This window comes from Corvus hawaiiensis, chromosome 7 (assembly GCF_020740725.1).
Source record: "Corvus hawaiiensis isolate bCorHaw1 chromosome 7, bCorHaw1.pri.cur, whole genome shotgun sequence".
Classification (NCBI taxonomy): Eukaryota; Metazoa; Chordata; class Aves; order Passeriformes; family Corvidae; genus Corvus; species Corvus hawaiiensis.
The window spans coordinates 5,729,726-5,748,519 of NC_063219.1; the positions used below are offsets into that span (position 1 = coordinate 5,729,726).

Genomic DNA, 18,794 nt, shown 5'->3' on the forward strand with positions numbered 1-18,794 from the left:
AAAAGCCAAACTTATGTCCAAGCAATTTCCTTTTCTTTCCATTTGGAAGAACTGTTCTAGCTTACAGGAGGAAGCCATCCATTCGGTTAATATTTAAGGAGTTATAAAACCAATAATAACCTGACAGATATTCTGTGATTTAGCAACAAAGAAGCTGAAGGAGGAAAAAAATACAGCTTACCAACATTTATGCTAAAAATATGGACAACTCAAGTCTTATGTGTGTAAACAATTATGTTGATGTATTTTTTGTAAGGAGTACCTGTGTATTTTGTATTGATTCTAGACAGAACCCTATGGCAAAAACACCCAGAGCCTTCAGCTCCCTTTTACTTCCTTTACTTACTTTACTACTACAGCAAAGGCAATGTGAGTGCTGTATGAAGGCTTCATTTCTCAACTGCCGCCAGGGACAGGACATCAGGGTGATGAACATGTTCCCCATTCGGTTGTCCTGAAAACAGGACATTCCAGAAAGCTGGATTGCACAGTGTTTCTAGATCAGATACTTACATATATATATATATGTATGTGTATGAGTGTTGGAATTGATAGTGGAACTTAGAGAACAGTGAGGCTTGCCTAATGCTGCCCCAGAAAAAAATAATTAATCGGATCAAAACTTAACATGGCAGCCCTGTGCCTGCTGTAGGTCTTCCAGAGAAAAAGAACAGGCTCATATTTTAAACAGTAAGATATCTCTAAGGTGTTGATCCTGTTTTCATGGTAAATTAACACATTCAGTACTTTCCAGGATTTGGACAGTAGCCATTTACTCATAAAGTCAAGAATATAATGCCTCAGAAAAGGTACTTCTGCCTTTATTTTGACAGGTGTGATTATTTTGCATGGGAGCTCCACTCCGTTTGACATAACGTGTAGCAGATGGTCATGGTGTGCATGGGCTCCAGCAACACAAGTTCAGACTGTGCTTCTGGATCAGCATTCCTCATATAGGCCCAGCTGTTGGTCTTAGGGCCCAAAACCAGCACCACGGCAGCCTGTCCTCCTCCTCTTTGTTACTCTCTCTGGAGTGTTAACAATTATAGAAGACCAGGGGGCCACAGCAAATTGTATTTCTTTGTAGACACCATGACTAGAGAGCTAAATTTCCTTAGCAGCTCTAACGAGCTGCTCAAAGTCTTTGCTGAGCAGTGAAGGATGGCACAGCAGCTGGCATTTCACTGCTGTGGGCATCACAGGGGAAATCTGCTGGGTGAACAAAATGTCACTGAAGCTAAAGCATTTTTTAGTTCCAGTGGTATGCGGCCACTGAGCTGTAGGTTGGGCAAAGAGAAGCTCACTGAATTTTTCCTTTATGTCTCGTTTATGCCATAGTTTCTCAGTCTAGACAAGAGGTTTTGGGATAAATCTTTTCCAGTTTCTACAGTTGAATTTTATAGGGTCTGTGAGAGCAACACATGAAAGCTAATTTCATTTCCTTGTGTCTGCTCAGTTCTTTAATGTCTGGTAGCAATATTACCCTGGCTGAAATGAACTGTTATCTGCTATTTGCATTTAGTGATGATACATGAAACAAACAGAAACCTGCTTTATAACCTGAACTGGAAGTGCTGATAGCAATAGCCACAGGAAAAACAAGCAGAGAAAAACCCAGCATATATCTAGGCAAGTACATAAACATAACATGCAAATCACTAAAGGAATACAGATATGCAGCCCAAAAGTGTAATTTGGAGACAGACTATCCTTTTTCCAGCAGTATATTTAAACCTGGCACAAGGACTTCTCTTCGATCTGTTCTAGAGAAAGCTGCACTTTGAAACTGCCAGAGGCTGGGGTGCAAAACTGAAGAAGCTCTTGTGGATGTCTGAATTCTAAATAAATCAAGAAGTGCAGTGCTTCAGCTTGGAATTTTATCAAAAGCTCATCAGACAGCAGAGTGATTTTACTTCAGCTCTGACTTGCCCTCCATAGAAACAAAGAAAAGGGGAGAAAACATTCCACCTGAATGGGGTTGTGTGAGTGTCAGGTGTGCAAAGAGAATGCTTTTAGGGGAAGAAACAAGTTAACTTTGCACTGCATTAAGCTCCTGCTAGGAAGAGATGGCTTGAGATACGTTTAATTGGTATTCTGCAGTGGGGAGAAATGAGGGGCTTCTCTGCTCTGTGATGCAGCCAGTAGGTAGTTGTCTGGTTTGCTCTTTATGCTACAGTGTGGTGAAATATATCATTATTGGCAAAGCTCAGAGGCAGCTTGCTTATGGGTATGTCTGCTGGGCTTCAGATGGATTTTCACACTGCATCAGCTGTGGAGGAAATGCTGTGCTTTCAAAAGTAACCCATTTGCATCCATTATTTCTCAGACAGCCCAAAGGAAGCATGAAGAGCTGGGAGAAGGGGTTGGAAATCTACTTCAGATGCCAAGACTGATTTTTTGTTGCATTTTTTTGGTTCAGATTTTTGGTTTTCTTTTTGAAATTCTGTCTGTGAATGTGGTTGGTACCATATCAGAGTACAGAAGTGCACTAATTGAGTCTTTTCATTCCCGTCAAGGCAGAGTATTTATAATGCATCATAGGCCAGCAACCAAGGATAAAACTAACCTAGATTTCTTTTGATTTTCTCTTAAAATGTATACCTAAAATCTAAGCCATGGGCAAGAACTTCAGTGGATGTGACACAGCAGAGCTTCATCAAGTGAATGGAGCTGCACAGACTAGAATTACATGTATAAGCTTTAAAATGCCACTAATTACAGTGACAGCCAGGCACCTTGTAGGAAGTAAGATGACACATAGAAACCGAAGCCATGCTGAAGAATGAAATGTTCCTTGAAGTTTTTTAGGAGGATTAAGGAAGAACTTTACCATCTTTCCTAAACTGTAAAAAACAAAGTGCAATTAGTAATGGGTCAGAAAATCTGAACAAATTGATGACACCACTATTCAGTAGATGCTTTCCAAAAACCACAGGAATGCTTGCAAGGAAAATAGGCATATGTGTTAGATGATAAAATAGACTGACACTGGGAGGACATCTCAGAGGTGGGCAGAGGAGTAGGCTTGAATGGGTGTCTTTTGTTACCTTCAAAATCAGTGTGCATTGATGCCAAATTGATTTTTTTTGCCTTGTCTTCTTTTATATAGTCTCTGTATTATTTACACATATATTTGTAGCTCTTTAGCCTATTATTTTATTTGTAGCCTAGCTCCAGTACTTTTCCTTACTCTACCCAATAAGCAGACAAAACACATTCCAAAGGTTCCAAGCTGGGGGTCCAAGGCTCCTATCCTATTTTGGTTCTTCCTGGGAACCAAGGCCGAGACGAGCTCTTCAAGACATATTTTTATAAATAGTTTAGTCCCTATCTAGAGGAGGGGGAATTAGAAAAGGAGTTGAACTGGGGGGATTACCTCACCAACTATGCTTCTAATTGGGGATATGCTAATTTGCAAAACCTATAAAAATTGTATACACATTATGCTGTGTGTGCATCTTTGGTGTTTTCCTCTTGACGAATTGTGCACCTAAAGATCCTTATAAAGGTAACCCCTTTTCATCACCCTAACTGTGTCTGGTTCATGATTTTAGGACCAGTGAAAAGGCATCAGGGTGGCAGGAGAGATTCCACCCCCAACACATGCCTCAGTCCCCCATCACAATTTACAACCCTGTCTGCAGAGAACAGTGGTTTTCTGGCATGTTCCCTGCCTCAGTGACAGCGTGCCAGGGTGCAGTCAGTACAGACACAGGTCTGGTTGGTGCACCTCCTGGAGAAAGGCAGGTCAAAATTCTCAGTTACGTTTCCCTTGAGATGGTGTCTTATAATTCCTCCTCTTTTTGCTGTTTCACATGTCTTTGCACTTTATGAACACTCATGACTGCACAAAACCTGAAAGTCTATATGTTATATACTGTTGGTGCAATGGCTGCTGAAGAGTGTCCAAAAGAGTGATGGAGAGCAAGGTTTCACAAAAAGTGCTGTCTGAGCTGTTGCTGGATCCCACTCTCCTTCAGCCCATCATGTGCTTTTTCTCCAGTCCATTCTGATCTGCAACATAGTTGAGTCAAAACTACTTAGGCCCAAGTTAAGAGGACGTTCCTGCACAGGCCAGTGATGAACATAAATGAGCTTATAAGAGCCAAACTTGGTGCCTTCCCTAGCCAGAGGCACATGAGGCAGCTGTACAGGGAGGTGTGGATTGACGTGCAGCATGGCTGTTGTTGCATGATGTAGCTGAGAGACTGGGAAGCAATTGTTTCCACATTGTTGGCTGCACTCATTGGAATAAGTTTGTGCATTTGTCAACTCAATAATTCAAAACTGTAAAATAAATTAATCTCTGTCAGTCTGCTTTTGTTTTCTTTGTACATTCCCAGATTTGGGGATTTGCAAGATATTTGAAGGGATTTGTTCTGCACTGAAAATTAGAAACGGATTCACCACTTGTTAATTGCAGATCTACAAATGTGAAGAGAATTTAGGAGTTTCAGGTACACTTTCAAAACTCTGTCAGAGCTCAAACCTATTTAAGTTAATGAAATTTAGACTTTTGGCTGATAATTGCAGATTGGACAGAAAATAACATCTTGCAGCTCCTGTGTTCAGACTGCACTTGTTCAAAGGAAGTTGCCTGAGTACAGTCTGTACAGTTAAATCTTGAATTATTCCAGATAAAAAGCTAGATGTTCTTCCTGACACATATTTTAGAAAAATTAAGCAATCACTGCCAGCCTCTAGGAAGTTTCAGAAGGGCTTTTTTGAGGAAAGGTGTTTGGTTGCTAGAAATGAGCAGGGAATTAGGACTTCCTCTATGGCAGTGACAGCATAACATCACTGCAGCACCTAACCCATCTGTAAAACGTGCACCCTGCCTGTGAGGCAAACTGTGAACCACAATCAGGAGGCTCCCAAGCAGTCTCATGAGCTCTAGCCACCAACAAAACTTCTACCCACTGTGGTAGCCATATGTCTCTCCATTTTTTGGAGGCAGTGAGCAGCAGTGCCCTGATTTCTGCCAGTCAGATGTTCAGTTTAGGGCTGAAGGTACCACTTCAGGACGATTCAGTATCTTTCCACCAACTACAGTTGGCAGCATATGCAACCAGTTCCAACTCTTAGCTGGCTAATGTTAGAAGAGTCAAATCCCAACCATGATATACTGTGCATTGTTGTTCTCTCATTAATAAGTATGGGGAGAAAGCTGTATTTTTTCCCTAGAGTAGATTGAAATTACCAGTTCCTGTGAAAGTCTGAGTTATCCCAGCAGCAAGCTCAGCAAAGGACGTTTCCAGCTGAGATCTAACTAGTCTAGATTTTGAGAAATAAAATGAGAAAGGTTGTTGTTTTGGGAAAAATGTTCGGGCAATATGTAGTCTGGATCAGAGCTGTTTCATTTTGCATGGAAAGGTTAGAAAAAGTTTGTTTTGTTAGACAGGAAAGGGCAGGAAAGAAAAGAAAAGAAACCTTAGGTTTTATATTGGAAATTTGGATTTGAACAATAAAGAGATGCTAGGGGAATATCTGCTGAATGTTGGGAAAGCCAGCTTGCATAAAGAGGTGACTGCAAGGTATTTTTGAACTTGGACTGAACAACCTAATTTTCTCCATTATGCTGGAGTAAAGAAGTTCCAGATGTAGTGACTCAAAACTCACCTCTTTTCAGAGATACGGAAACTGATTGGGAAACTGATACCTGATGCTCAACACTTGATATTTGAAGCTAATAGTACTCTTTCCATGAGTAGGAACTGTTGTGTCTAAAATTTAAGTATTGGACTCTGAATTTTAGCAAAATCTGTTAGGTTGTTTGTTGTTGGGTTGTTGTTGTTGCTGTTGAAGCAAGTATTAAACCAAGGATTTTGTGTTTTAGGTGAATTAATTGCACTCCCAGGATTTTTTATTTGGTGGGTGTGGATCTTCAATAGTTTTTTACAGTTCCTTTGATCAGCTCCCCAGCTTTAGTGAGAAATGTGATAGCAGAATGTGCTACAGTTCATCTGACAGGGATCTTGCACTTCCTTGAACTCTCTGTTAAATTCAGCTGTTGTCTCTTGACTGTAAAGTCTTTGGCATGGAAAATGGTCATTTCACTTTGTACTTCTAGCACAATTATGTAGACCCTCTCAGTATTTCTCCATAGGCCTTTCCTCCTTATTGGTAGGGACATGCCTAGCTCAGTATGCCATCTCATTAATTACTTTAGTACAGTTACGTGCAGGTAGGTGGAAAGAAGCTTGTAAATCAGCCACTTGTCCTACACAAGGATTCAAGACTTGGCTGATCACAAGATACCGTTTCTGTTTTTACTGGTATATCGCTAACCCAAGTTCTGTGGCTTCTGTGCCGGAGCGTGAGGTGCTCTTCCAAAATGTTTTGCTCTTCCAAAAAGGTCTCATAAGCCGCTCGGCAGGACCACCACACACTCACACACGCGTGCATGCACAAACACACGAATAGCTCTAGTAATATGGGTCGATGGCAAAGAGGCAGGAAGGGTCTCTGTTTGGGGTTCCACGGACGGAGGTTTATTGCAGCCACACCGTGAATGGTTCCAGGGACGAAGACAGAGAACAATGAAGAGTCCAGGTTTAAGTACGGGGGTGGGGCGAGCGCCAGGGACCAATGATCTGAGGGCACAGGGCCAGTACAAAGGCAGGACTAGGGAATGGGAACCAGTGGGGAAGATCTGGGGGAGTGGCGAGGAGCAAAGGCCATCCAGGGAACCTGGAGTGGAGAACTTTCTAGGACATGAAACATACAAGGTAGCAACGGCGTGGGGTGGCCAACGGCCAACCAGAAATGTAGAACTGGGGTACATTACCATAACCGAACAAAGCATTCTGGGAGAGGCTTCTCTTCTCACCCTAACCTAGACAGAAGTCTCTGGTACTAGGGACTGTCTTACCTGAGACCTCTCTGTGTGCCTTGTACCACAGGCTAACCGGTAACCACACTGGTACTTCCCATTGAAAGTATCTATTTTCAGTTGTTTGTTTCACAGTTTAACATTCAGGCTGAAATATTATCTGCTCAGTGTCTGCCTCTCAGTATGTTCTTAAAAGTCAGAAATGCCTGTACCTTGCTCACTCTTTACTAAGAGCAGGGTGAGAATAGTACATTATTTTGCCTATGTCCAGCACAGCCTTTTATTTTGAATTTCACTAGCTTCTGGACTGACAGCCTTGCTGGTGTATGTATCCGCTTATTCCAGGAATGGAAAGGCTGAACATGATCACAAGCCCTGTCTGTAGGTGTGGAAAATCTGAGGCACAGTCTTTCTCTTCAAGGACTGTACTGTGCCAAATAAATACCCTCCGTCTCCCTTTCCTCTCCCTGTAGCCTCTGCCAGGAGCATGAAGAGCAGTGTCATCTGTCCTTGGAATTTGGAAGCACTTGGACTCTCTCTTGATTCTAATCAGTTTTTAACCTTAACCTTACTTCCTGTGCATGACCAATTCTTGTCTCACTTAAATAGCTGTGAACTTGGAGATCAAACATTGAAATAATGTCTAGTTCCCGGGATATAGCTTAGTCAAATTGCTGTGGTAAATAGAAGGAACCTTCCCTTTTTGATAAGCTGTTAGGAGTCTGGAAGCTTTTCCCAGTGTCACAGCTCCACAGCATGTTCAAACAGCAAGTAGAGCCAAGCTAGAGTGTTTTTAAATGTTTTAGGCAGTGTTTTTGGCAGAGCTTCTCAGAGACCCTAATTGCAAGGCAGGGAGAACAAAAGCCATCATCTTCTTGAAAAACATATTCAGAGCCTGTAATTTCATCAGCATCACAATTTTTATTCTTCAAATATCTGTTTCAATATATACCAGTTATGGACTCTCTGCCCAGATGTTGGTAAGTTAGGGGCTTTTCCTCTTCTTGTGAAAACCAGCTGAACTGAATTATTCTAGGCAGACGTGGAATATAATTCTGTCTCTTGCATAAGCAGAGTTTGGACATTGATGTCTTTAGCAGTGAACTAAACTGATAAACACAACGGAACTAAATTCTCTTAGGCATTTCCCTACCTTCCTTTCAGTGTTTCTACATATTTCTGCTCATCACAAACACAGTGGTGTAGTACTGGCAGAGGAGGACCTGCAAACTGTTGTACATAGAGTCTTTGAAATCCAACTCATTTTCTGCTAACAGGAGGCATATATCTGACTGGAACATTCACAAGTATTGTGTCTCAGAGCCTGTCTTCTTGTTGTGCCAGACAGCTTAACCCAAAACTATTCCCTGTGCTCTAGTGATGATGTTGCCCTTGGGCAACAAACCCCAGCTGTTCTGATTGCCAGTCAGGCCTCTGAAGGAGTAGGAAGGAAATTAGTTAACTCTGCTGAGTGCAGAACAATATATGGCCTCATCTAAATCAACTTTGAGAAAAATACCTTCAACACTTGTTTTCCTTGCAGGCTGTGCATAAATGCTCCACATTGCCCAGAGCTCTCACAGGTAGCATCCAAACAGCATAGGTGGTGTTGGAGTGCACTCTCCCAGTCCTGCTGGGGACTCTCTGGAAGCAGTGGGAGTCATTGAGGCTATACTGTGTGCCTGTTGGCACACAGTCTGCCTTGGGCTTTGGTTCTGGACCATTGCTGAGGCATCATCAGAGGACAGTGAGGGGAAGGTCTGTCAGACTATGAGGACTTCAGACAGAAGCCGGTTTTCTTTTGGGCAATATGGTTTTGTAGAATAAACATGGCATTGTCTGTAAGGCTTTAATTTTCCACTGTGGTGTAACTTCACGTAATTATGACAAATGCTGAGGAACCTCAGCTTCATCTTAATCAAAATACTGACTTCCAGGCCCTTTCCAGCATACCTGGGCAAACCAGTATCACATCAGAAGAGAATGTACCCACTTCAGACTGGCAGGTCAGAGCAAAGGTTACAAGGGACTTTGTCAGGACATTATCTTGTTGGGATGTCTAGAGAGTGTGAATAGAAGGCAGTGCTGTTTCTGCCACAGACTTTCATTTTGCTACCAACAAAATGTTCCCTTTCCTAAATGAGAGCATGAGCGGGCTTGATCTTGCATTTAAATTTCAGCACAATTGAAGTGCATATATGTGCATCCCTACCACACCTCCACCCACACACAAGATGTACATACACATTGAGAACACAGAGAACCTTCCTGGTGAGTCATGGTTTTTGTGCTGTCTCAGTTGCCAGCAGCTACATCATTTAATTCCTTTCATCAAGTGCCATCATAAAAGTTTACCATTTTCTTGTAGCTGTGCTCCCTAGGGAGGTAGTTCCAGAGCCTCCCTGCTCTGATGGTTAAAGACTTCCCTCCAGATGCCAGCTTCAAATGATTCATAGGTCAGTTTACATTCTTTGTTTGCAAGCCAAAGTTTCTCTTTAGCCTAAATGGTTCCTGTCCCTTTCTGGTAAGCCCCCGCTCCTTTTTACAGTCTGATTCCTCAAACAAAACCACTCCTGCAGTCACACTGGCTGGCTGGCAAATCTCAGCCTTTCTCAACTCATTTGGAACTTGTTGGCCAGCTTCAGCCAGTGCTGGCAAGGGAGCAGTGGTGAGAAACATAGGCAGTCCTTCCACACTGAGTGATGGTTGTTGGCAGAATATGAAACAGAGACTCAGCGTTAACATCGTCATTGCGGTAAAGGCAGTGAACTCAGCCCCTCCCCACAATCAGGGACAACAAACAGTTGGCTGGTGTGTATTAGCCTGTTCGCCCAGTCTAGCAGGCCTGGGAGAAAGCTTGGGACAAAATGCTGGCTAGAGGGGATAGGGCTTGCTGAAGTATATAGGATGGATGAATTAAGCAGTTTAAAGCCCTAATCTACAGGAAACAAAGCTGCATTCATTTGTGGAACACTGAGTTATAGAGGACAGTTATGATATAAATATATCCAGGGATACTGACATATCCCAGGAAAGGGTGACACAGATCATCAGGGAAAACCTGAATCAGTGCAGTTCTTCCCTGTGCCAGATGACCAGTAGAATGCATCCACTCAGCTCTCTCCAGCCCTCAGTGTAAGACATAAATGATGCATAGGTCTCCTGCTGGCCCCACTGCACACAGGCACATTTCACCCAGTGAGACGGAGAGGATAATTGAGATGATTGGTTCTCTGTATATATGCTAGCCAGGTCCATGGGCCATGAGACTCTTAAACTGTCAGACTTCGGAGTGCAAATCAACCTTTAGGACTTGATCAAAGGCACTGCCTCAACTTTTCACCTTCCTTTGGCTCCATTTTAAGCTACAGGCCCCCAGTCCACAGTGCAGAGGTCTTGCCTGCATCAGCATTTTCAGAGCAAATGAATCCCTTTGGCCGTAGCTAAGAGGTGCTGCTGACCCATCACTGAGAGAGATGTGCTCAGAAAGTGCCAGGAAGGCTTTCTGTTTTGCCCAGTTGTGTCTGGCCAGAAGCTCTCTGGGAACCAGATCTGAATGCACATCTGATGTGTGTTTCTGTAATTGATGTGACATGTGTCTTATATAGTACTGGGGTACATTTTTAAACAAACAGTATCTTGAGAGAAAGCACAAGCATAAAATTAGAAAGGCATTTGCTTTCATATTTCAGCGTACATTGGTTTACTTGGACAGATAAGCAGATGGGAGGGGGGAAAGACAGAAATCAGTTTGACTATTGAAGATTTTGAAATCCACCAACTGGTGACCTACCAGTTGTGGAATTTGCTGGTGCTGTCATCATTGTTATTGCTGAGCATGCCATCACCACAAATCTTTATCAGTTAAAGCAAGGTTTTTGCTTTAAACTGAAAAGAAAGTTTAAAAGAATCTTAACATTCTAAAGGTTTGATTTAGTTGTTACATGTAATAAGAAGGATCCATGAAACAGCTTGCTGTGAAGAACTTACTCATATTAGCTGCAAAGAGTTACCCTCTGAACATTTCTTCTGAGAATTTACTGGGTTTAAGTTAAGGGTGCACTCCAGGTGCTCTGTACCAGAGGATTCAACTCAGTATCTAAATGTGCAGTTATCCCCACTGCAGGAGCCAAAAGCTGCAAAACCTGATGCCCCTGTAAGAGGGCAAATCATCTTTTCCTAGTCTGGAGAGGTGAGGCACAGAGGGAATGATTCGTCTCAGATTTATCAGGGAACCTGGGGCAGTTTGGAGACCTGAAGCCAGGAAGCAGAAATTTCATAGGGTTCTACTTCCTCCTACTGACTGCTTCAGCTGTTCTGCTGCTGCTTTGTGCTCCCAAAGTGGTGAGAAGCTGCAGTAAGGAACCCCAGTGTGCATTTCCCTCTGTCTTATCTAGGTACTGGTTAGTCACTGTAGCTTTACCTACAACAGTAGCCAACAGGGCTGTGCTAAGTAATACGTCAGTGAAGGCTCTGTAAGTGCCATTTAGCAAAATGCATAATTACCCAAATTCTGTGGCTTTCTGTACAGGAAAGAGTGTAAATTCCTATTGTATATTAATGCATAAAAATAAAATCCAATGTAACATTTGATTAAAGATTTCATATTTAACCCAGAGAAAGAATATGCTGCACTCTGATGCAAAGAAGGCAGGTGCAACCTTAGAAAGAAACACCTTCTCACATACCTGAAAACTCTATTACTGATGAGCACAACCCCCTGCTCTTGCTCAGAAATAAATCTGAAAATGGTGTTAGTCAGGTGTGCACCCAGCTGTCTCTGCTCACTAGTAATTGCCATCCAGCTGCACATCATTCCCTGGGAGTACAATTATTGGTGGCACCTAAGTTCTGCTAAGTAGAGAAACTGCTTTGCCATGGGGGTCAAGCATGGGACAGCATGGCCTGCCCTTGACAGAGTTTGCCTCCAGGCACTGTCCTATGCCTGCAATACATCTGTGGCTAAGGTAACATTAAAAATGTGGACTCCTGGCATGTGTAAGGGGGGCTGGCATCATCGAGGGAAAAGCAAATACCTTATCTTGTGTGAAGAGATGAAAAACACAGGGGAGAAGCACAGTGCTGCTAGTACTAGAAAGTAGTTGTGCTCAAATCTGTGGCCAGCATCAGAAATCAAAATGCAGTGATTGCAGCTCTAGGTTTCCAGATGCTGTTGTTTTCTGCCTTGCCCTGTAGTAGATGACAATAAAGAGAGAGAGCAGTAGAGAGCTCTGACTACAGTTTTAAGTAATTTTGTTGCTCCCCTTTCCCGGGACACTGAGGTCTGTTTTATGTATGTAGCTGCTATTACGGCTGTATGGTAGAAGAAGGGTTGGAATACCTCAGGATTTCAGCCTGTGTCTGTGCTGGCTGGATCTGGGATTTCTGCATCAAAGGCTGGAGTGCTGAGCTGTGGGAAGGAGGGTTCCCACCTTCTTGTGGCCAGTTCAGCAGAAATACTGAACATCACTCAATAGAGCTTAGGACAGGCAAGCATGGAGTTGGTCAAATTTTTCAGGGAAAAGCCACCTCTCATACCTCCCAGTATAAAACTTTCCCCTTTGTATTTCACCACCACTTTGTGAGGTAGAAAAAGAGCAGCATAATGTATTTACAGATGCTGTGTGAACATACTAAGCACAGAGATTGACGGGATTTACTTTCTCACATTTCAATACAAGTGTCAGAAGAGGGAGTCACCATAGGAGGCAAATTACCCTGGTTTTGTCGTCCTGCACCCTGAGTGTGTGTATGGTATATAGTAAGTTACCTCCAATTCCTTTTAGGTTAGGATTTTAAACAAGAAGATCGATTTTAGTGGTATTCAGTCCCGGTGTGGTTCCAGAGATAACATCAAACATTCTGCAGGGGGAGGAAATGTAAGTAGTACGGACACCCTGTGAACAGGCACTTCCACTGTGGTGACCCACCTCATAACCAGAACCCTCTGTCTCCCTTCCTTTGAGCACTACTTTCCTTCTTGCTGCTGTTTCACATGTGAGTTTGGTCTGGTAGTCATGTGAGCCCTGTGTGTGCAGTGGAGGCCTCTTGATCTTTCCCTACAGAGCGCAACACATTTTCAGAACTTGGACAGTTAAAGGAAATTATAAAAGAAGGGTTATCTCTAAATGCCCAAGTGAAAGTGCAGTGTGAGCCAAAATGGTTCAGTGCCTTTCTTCCATGGGAGCATCCCAAGAAAGTAATTTCCAGAGACTGCAGCTCACAGTGAGACTCCAGCCTCCCCACTGTGCATTTTCTAGTGCACCAGTCCTTCCTCAGCTAACCTTTCCGTTATGTGCATTCAGCAGAGGGGAAGAAGAAAAATAAAACAGAAGGACAGAGAAAGCTCAGAGAAGAGGGTGTGATCAGCCAGCATGCTGAGTGCTGATGTCACAGCATTATTCGAGTATAAGAAACTGAGGTGGCCCAGGGTTTGACCAGACACCTGTTGGTTTTATCAGGCACACTGGAATACCGTAAGGTGGCTACAACTGTCCTGATGGAAATGATCACCCCTCAGATGGGAAGAGCTGATGGTATGAGCATGTCTGATCGAGACAGGTTCAATACAGCTGCCGGTGCTGGCGTAAGTCACTGGTGGTGTGGTGAGCAAGCCAGTGGCATTGCAGTTACCCTGGAGCTCCTGTCTGGCTTGGAGGGCCATGACCTCTTGGGACCTGCCAGCTCAATGCGTATGGCTGTGGGCCGCATCTTGGAGCTATTTGGGAGTGCAAGCAAGATGGGAGTGTCACTCTGTGGCTGTTCCCAGGCTGAGTTTAGCACAGCCATGGCAAGGTGGCTGGCAGCAGGAGGGAGGGTGCCAGAGCTGCTGCTCTCCAGTGAGCACTGAGCCAGCTGGCTGAACCCCAACCTGCTCAGGTACAGCTGCAGGAGGTACACGTGTAGATTACTCAGACTCTCCATAGTGGATTGACAGGAAATGCATACCATATTTAGATGCAGAAAAATACAAAACAGATGGTGGAGAAAAAAACAGTCACCAAAATATCCTAGTTGCCAGGATGCATAATCAAGACAGAAGCAAACAGGATGGGTCCTGCTACGTGCAGGGCTTTGGAGGACCCATTCTGAAAGGAGGAGACTCAGAAACATTTTAGAAAGAACCCACAATATGATCTCCTTTATCCTCCTCTTCGTTTTGCTAATAGTAAAGCTTAACCCAGCTCTGTCATCTCCCTAGGTGGAAAGTTTCCTCCTTTGTGGCATGGTCTGTTTTCTACTAACCATTTCTCCTTTTCCAGTGGTTTGTAGAAGTCTCTCACTCTTTCTCCGCAGGGCTTGGTCTATTTTTTTTTTTTTTTTTTTTTTTTTTAATTCTCTTCAGTCCTGTAATTTGTGCATGTGTGCCCTTTTGACAGGTACAGATTGTAACCAAGAAGATCGACTTGAGTCATGTGACTTCCAAGTGTGGCTCGCTGAAGAATATTCACCACAAACCAGGTACTGTAGGAATTTCTGGGTTGTGGGACAAAGCAAAGACCTAATACTGTTACATGAACTCAAAATCATGGATGATACCATTCTCTTTTACAGTCAAAGAGAAAATAAATACTCTTTGGTAATAAAAATACATTAAACTACTTACCTTTATGTCTTTATATATTTAGTTATGAGACCACCTAGCTTAGAGAGGTGATAAATAATGCCAAATGATGGTGTTCTGGCATAATATTGAAATACAGACTGAAGTCAGTGAAATACTTAAGCATGTGCTTAAATCCCATGTGAAAACCAGTGGGCTGCAGCACTTGCTTACAGTTTAAATATATGTTGAAAGTTTTATATTTTACTGAACATGCAGAGCATTATTCTGTGCTTCTCCAAGACCATTAGATCTGAACTAAAAGGAAAGTAATGTGAGTGCACTCATGCTTCAAGTCGCACTTTCTCCTGCACCATTTCAGTTTCTTAATCTGTGTTTCCTTTTCCTCTGTAGGAGGTGGGCGTGTGAAAATTGAGAGTGTGAAACTGGATTTCAAAGAAAAAGCTCAGGCTAAAGTTGGTTCACTGGAAAATGCCCACCATGTACCTGGTGGTGGTAACATCAAGGTAAAGGAACAGCTGTCAGAGAAACTGCTCCCACTATGCCCCTGGCCCAGTGAAATTACAAGAGCTGTGAATTCAGTAATGGCTTTGAATTGAGTAGGAAACATCTGTATATCCTCTTTCAAGCACACTCACATACCATTTTGTTTGAAATTTGGAATGACCAATCTTGCATCCACATCTAAGCTGAGAGTGAAATGTCATGTAGTTTGTGCACTGTCTTTTCCCCTAAAGATAATCCTTGTTTGGGACTGTTGGGCAGCACAGGTATGATCTGAGATGAGGACTCCATTGTGAAACAGAAGGAAAACATCCTGAAAGTAAGATCACTCCCACAAACATTTGAAAATACAGATTTTGAAAACAAATCACAGTGCCCATATAATGCTTATGAACTTTGTTCAGCTAGGAACAATGGTACTTCTCATTAAAGCATCCATCAGAGACAAAAATGGTAAGAGAATGTAATGCAGTAAGCCAGTAGCTATTAAACAATGTGAAAAAATGTCCAGTTTCAATTTTCTAAGGAGTGAAGAAACTTCAATCCTTCTAATAGTTTTTAAAAGTAAGCAAAATGATGCCCAAATGATTATTTATAATGAGATAATTTGGTGAATATATAATGTGTGAAATTCTCTACTTTCCTGGAGCAGATTGACAGCCAGAAGCTAAACTTCAGAGAGCATGCTAAGGCCCGTGTTGATCATGGGGCTGAGATCATCACGCAGTCACCGGGCAGGTCCAGCATGGCCTCACCACGCAGACTCAGCAACGTCTCGTCCTCTGGAAGCATCAACCTGCTTGAATCGCCCCAGCTTGCAACCCTCGCTGAAGATGTCACGGCAGCCCTTGCCAAGCAGGGGTTATGAATTTGCTCATTTTGCGTTGTATGAAGTAATAATGTTTAGGCATGAGCTCTTGGCAGGAATGGGCTCAGAGCAGGTGTTACATTCGTTCTTTACCATGTCTAAAACTAAGTTACATCCCAAGACTTGTAGTTACCATACAGTTAAAAAAAACAGAAAAAAAAATTCCATAGATGCAGTAATTGGCCTGACCTCCATTTACAACAGGAAGACACTGGCTTTATATGGATATACAGCAGTATGTTACATTGGACAATTATTGTTGCTCTGCTCTGTCTTGCATGGAGTACTGTACTATGATAAAATGCATTTTTACCTTTCATGTGCCTGAAGGCCATCCACCTACTTCTGAAGAGCCTTGTTAATATCCCAAGTTGCTCATTTCACAATTCTTTTGATAGATGGTGAAATAAAAAAGAAAAGTTGCCCATTGTAAGTTATTGAAGGTTAAATTAGGCAGTTTGCTTAACAGAAGGAAGGGCATATAGGGAAATTCAACTTTTAATTTAAAAAAAAAATGTTACTTTGTATAAATGAGTAGAACAAAAGTTGAATTAAGTTATTAACTTTTTTTGAACATGGTTAATTATGTCATTGTATAGCCGAAAAGCCAATAAATTATTTAACTAATAACTAAAAATACTAGCTGAAAACATTTGAATCATGCTTTGGGAAGTGACGTAAAAAGCTGCTGAAAGCAAGCACTCATACCCCAACAGACTTGTGTCTGATTAGGAAGGTTGGTTAAGCAGCTAGATTTGTGTGCATACCACCAGTTTCACATCCTTTCCATCCGTTTGATACAGTATTATAGATATATATATTTCTCTGTGGCCATTTGTGATACACCCTCCTCATATACTTGAATATTCTACTTCTTTATTCACAGTATCTGTGTCTCTTGCACCCTTTGGTGTTGCAATTTTAGGTATGTGAAAGTAGATGTTAGCAGGGGGGTTTTTCCCTATTCATAAGAATACATTTTAAAAAGATGAAAATTGTAGCATGAAGTTGCTTTCTGTAACAACTAAAAGCCGTGACCCTGTTTTAGTGACAGATTCAAGTCTACTCTGTGATGCTAGAAAAAGGATTCCTTCCCTCTTCCCTTCCCTCCTGCTCTTCACAAAGGAATGATTTTTGTGGAGTCCAGACATTTGTAAAAGGGTCTCTAAAGATGACTTGAGTTTGGACTATGGATTTTTAAAAAATCTGCAATAGTTTGGTTGGTTCCTTTCCTCTTTCCTTTCTCCTTTTTCCTTTCCTTTTTCCTTTCTCCTTTTTCCTTTCCTTTTTCCTTTCCTTTTTCCTTTCCTTTTTCCTTTCCTTTTTCCTTTCCTTTTTCCTTTCCTTTTTCCTTTCCTTTTTCCTTTCCTTTTTCCTTTCCTTTTTCCTTTCCTTTTTCCTTTCCTTTCCTTTCCTTCCTTTCTCTCATCTTCTTTTCCATTCCCATAGTAACAATGAATGTTTGATTTATTTTTTTTCTTTTGCTAAAGTTGAAACACAGAAAAATATTAAGATGTTGTTTCCACTCCTTTAGTGATGTCTCACATGTACACTCAGGCACTCAGATAACAGTGATAAACATAGCAGAGATGCCTGTAAATTACAATATGTGAATAAATAAAAGTGAGCTCCCTAGACTTGTTGCCATAGTGATTCACCAATTAAATAGGGTATCTTAAAATCTGAGCAAAGTGGGATTATATTGACTATAAAAAGTATAAGAAAAAAAGTGCATGAAAGATAAAAGGCAGAGATACATGAACAACCGATCTAGTGGAGTTACCTGAGGGAACGCTTGACACTGAGAGAACACTGGTGATGGGGATGATCCTCAGCAGCAGATAAATCACCTGCTGATGCCCTATGTACATGAGACATTAAGAAATGACCAGTTTACATTCTTGCAGCTTGTTTTATCTTTTCCTTTTGAAACCTCGTAACTAAACTTTGCACTGTCAGTTGAGCTACATTTGATGTATGTATTAGGTTAATAATGTGTTTTGGAAACTTCTGAACTGTTCTTTTTTCCTTCTTAAGTTTTATGTGTGCATGTGTGTTGGGGTTTGGTCTGAAAAGACTCACAGAGATTTTTATGTCTGTGGAGATTCTAATAATTAATGGTACAGGATTCCCCATCATTACATTTGGGTAGTAATGCAGTTATTGGACAGTAAATATTCAGTGAACCAAAGTGGGGTTTTGGCTAAGCTGCTACAACAGTACAAACACAAAACAGAGTGGTTAAATCTCTCAAACTTTTACTGAATATGAACTTCTGACAGCCGAACACATGACATTTCAGGTCTGCAAAAAGCTTTTTCACACTATAAAGTACCTAACACTGTTTGTAAGTCCGTTGTTTCATAACAAGGACAGTGAGTTTAGAACTATCCGAAGTGCAATTGGAGGATTCTGATTTCTGCTTTGTATTTGTTAGAGTTTTGCTTAAAGTAATCCTAAGAATTCACATGGAGACAATGTCAAGTGAGGTGCGTTAAAAGCTTCTTTCCATTTTTTCAGAAAAACAACAGACAGAAAGGAAAACCAACAGTATTTGTATCACATTGCTCTGATTATGCTATCAATCAATATAAATTAGCCTTGCAGTGGGTTTTTTTTTCCTATGCCTTTTGCCAGTGTAGGAAAAACATTATTGTATTACTGTACCTCTGCTCTCTGAAGCTGAGCAGTATCTCATGGGAACAGTGTTAACCTGAGACTCAAGTGTTTTTATTCTGCTTTTAGAATTGGTTTATTCTAGAAAATTAAGCTTAGTTAATCCACGTAATTAATCCAAAGTTATAGTGGTGTAACACACCAAGTCATTTATTTCTTGCATTAAAATGAGCTTTCTTGTCTTGACTGAAGCAAAGACCTTTGTAATCATTATCATCCTTCCACAGAAAGAATCCTAAAATGCTGTGGAGTTAGATGAAAAGAAATTAAGAGTTTTGTGCTTTTAAATAATAATTTAAAAAAAACAAGTTGTGTTACATGACTCTAGATGTTCACTGAAAAGCTCATAT

General features: G+C 41.7%; 1 protein-coding gene across 50 annotated transcripts in view; it reads left to right on the top strand.

Annotated features, from left to right (window-relative positions):
• MAP2 (microtubule associated protein 2) overlaps positions 1 to 16,693 on the top strand; it is a 237,265-nt gene extending 220,572 nt beyond the window's left edge. For 33 of the 50 annotated variants that reach the window (XM_048310160.1, XM_048310170.1, XM_048310156.1 and 30 more), the window contains 4 exons: positions 12,619 to 12,711; positions 14,212 to 14,293; positions 14,790 to 14,902; positions 15,553 to 16,693. In XM_048310160.1, coding sequence (XP_048166117.1) covers positions 12,619 to 12,711; positions 14,212 to 14,293; positions 14,790 to 14,902; positions 15,553 to 15,768 — 504 coding nt within the window. In that variant the 3' untranslated portion in view covers positions 15,769 to 16,693. The remainder of the gene's footprint in view (positions 1 to 12,618; positions 12,712 to 14,211; positions 14,294 to 14,789; positions 14,903 to 15,552) is intronic. The other 17 variants (XM_048310193.1, XM_048310194.1, XM_048310197.1 and 14 more) reach the window with 1 other exon arrangement.
• Positions 16,694 to 18,794: the final 2,101 nt, after the last annotated feature.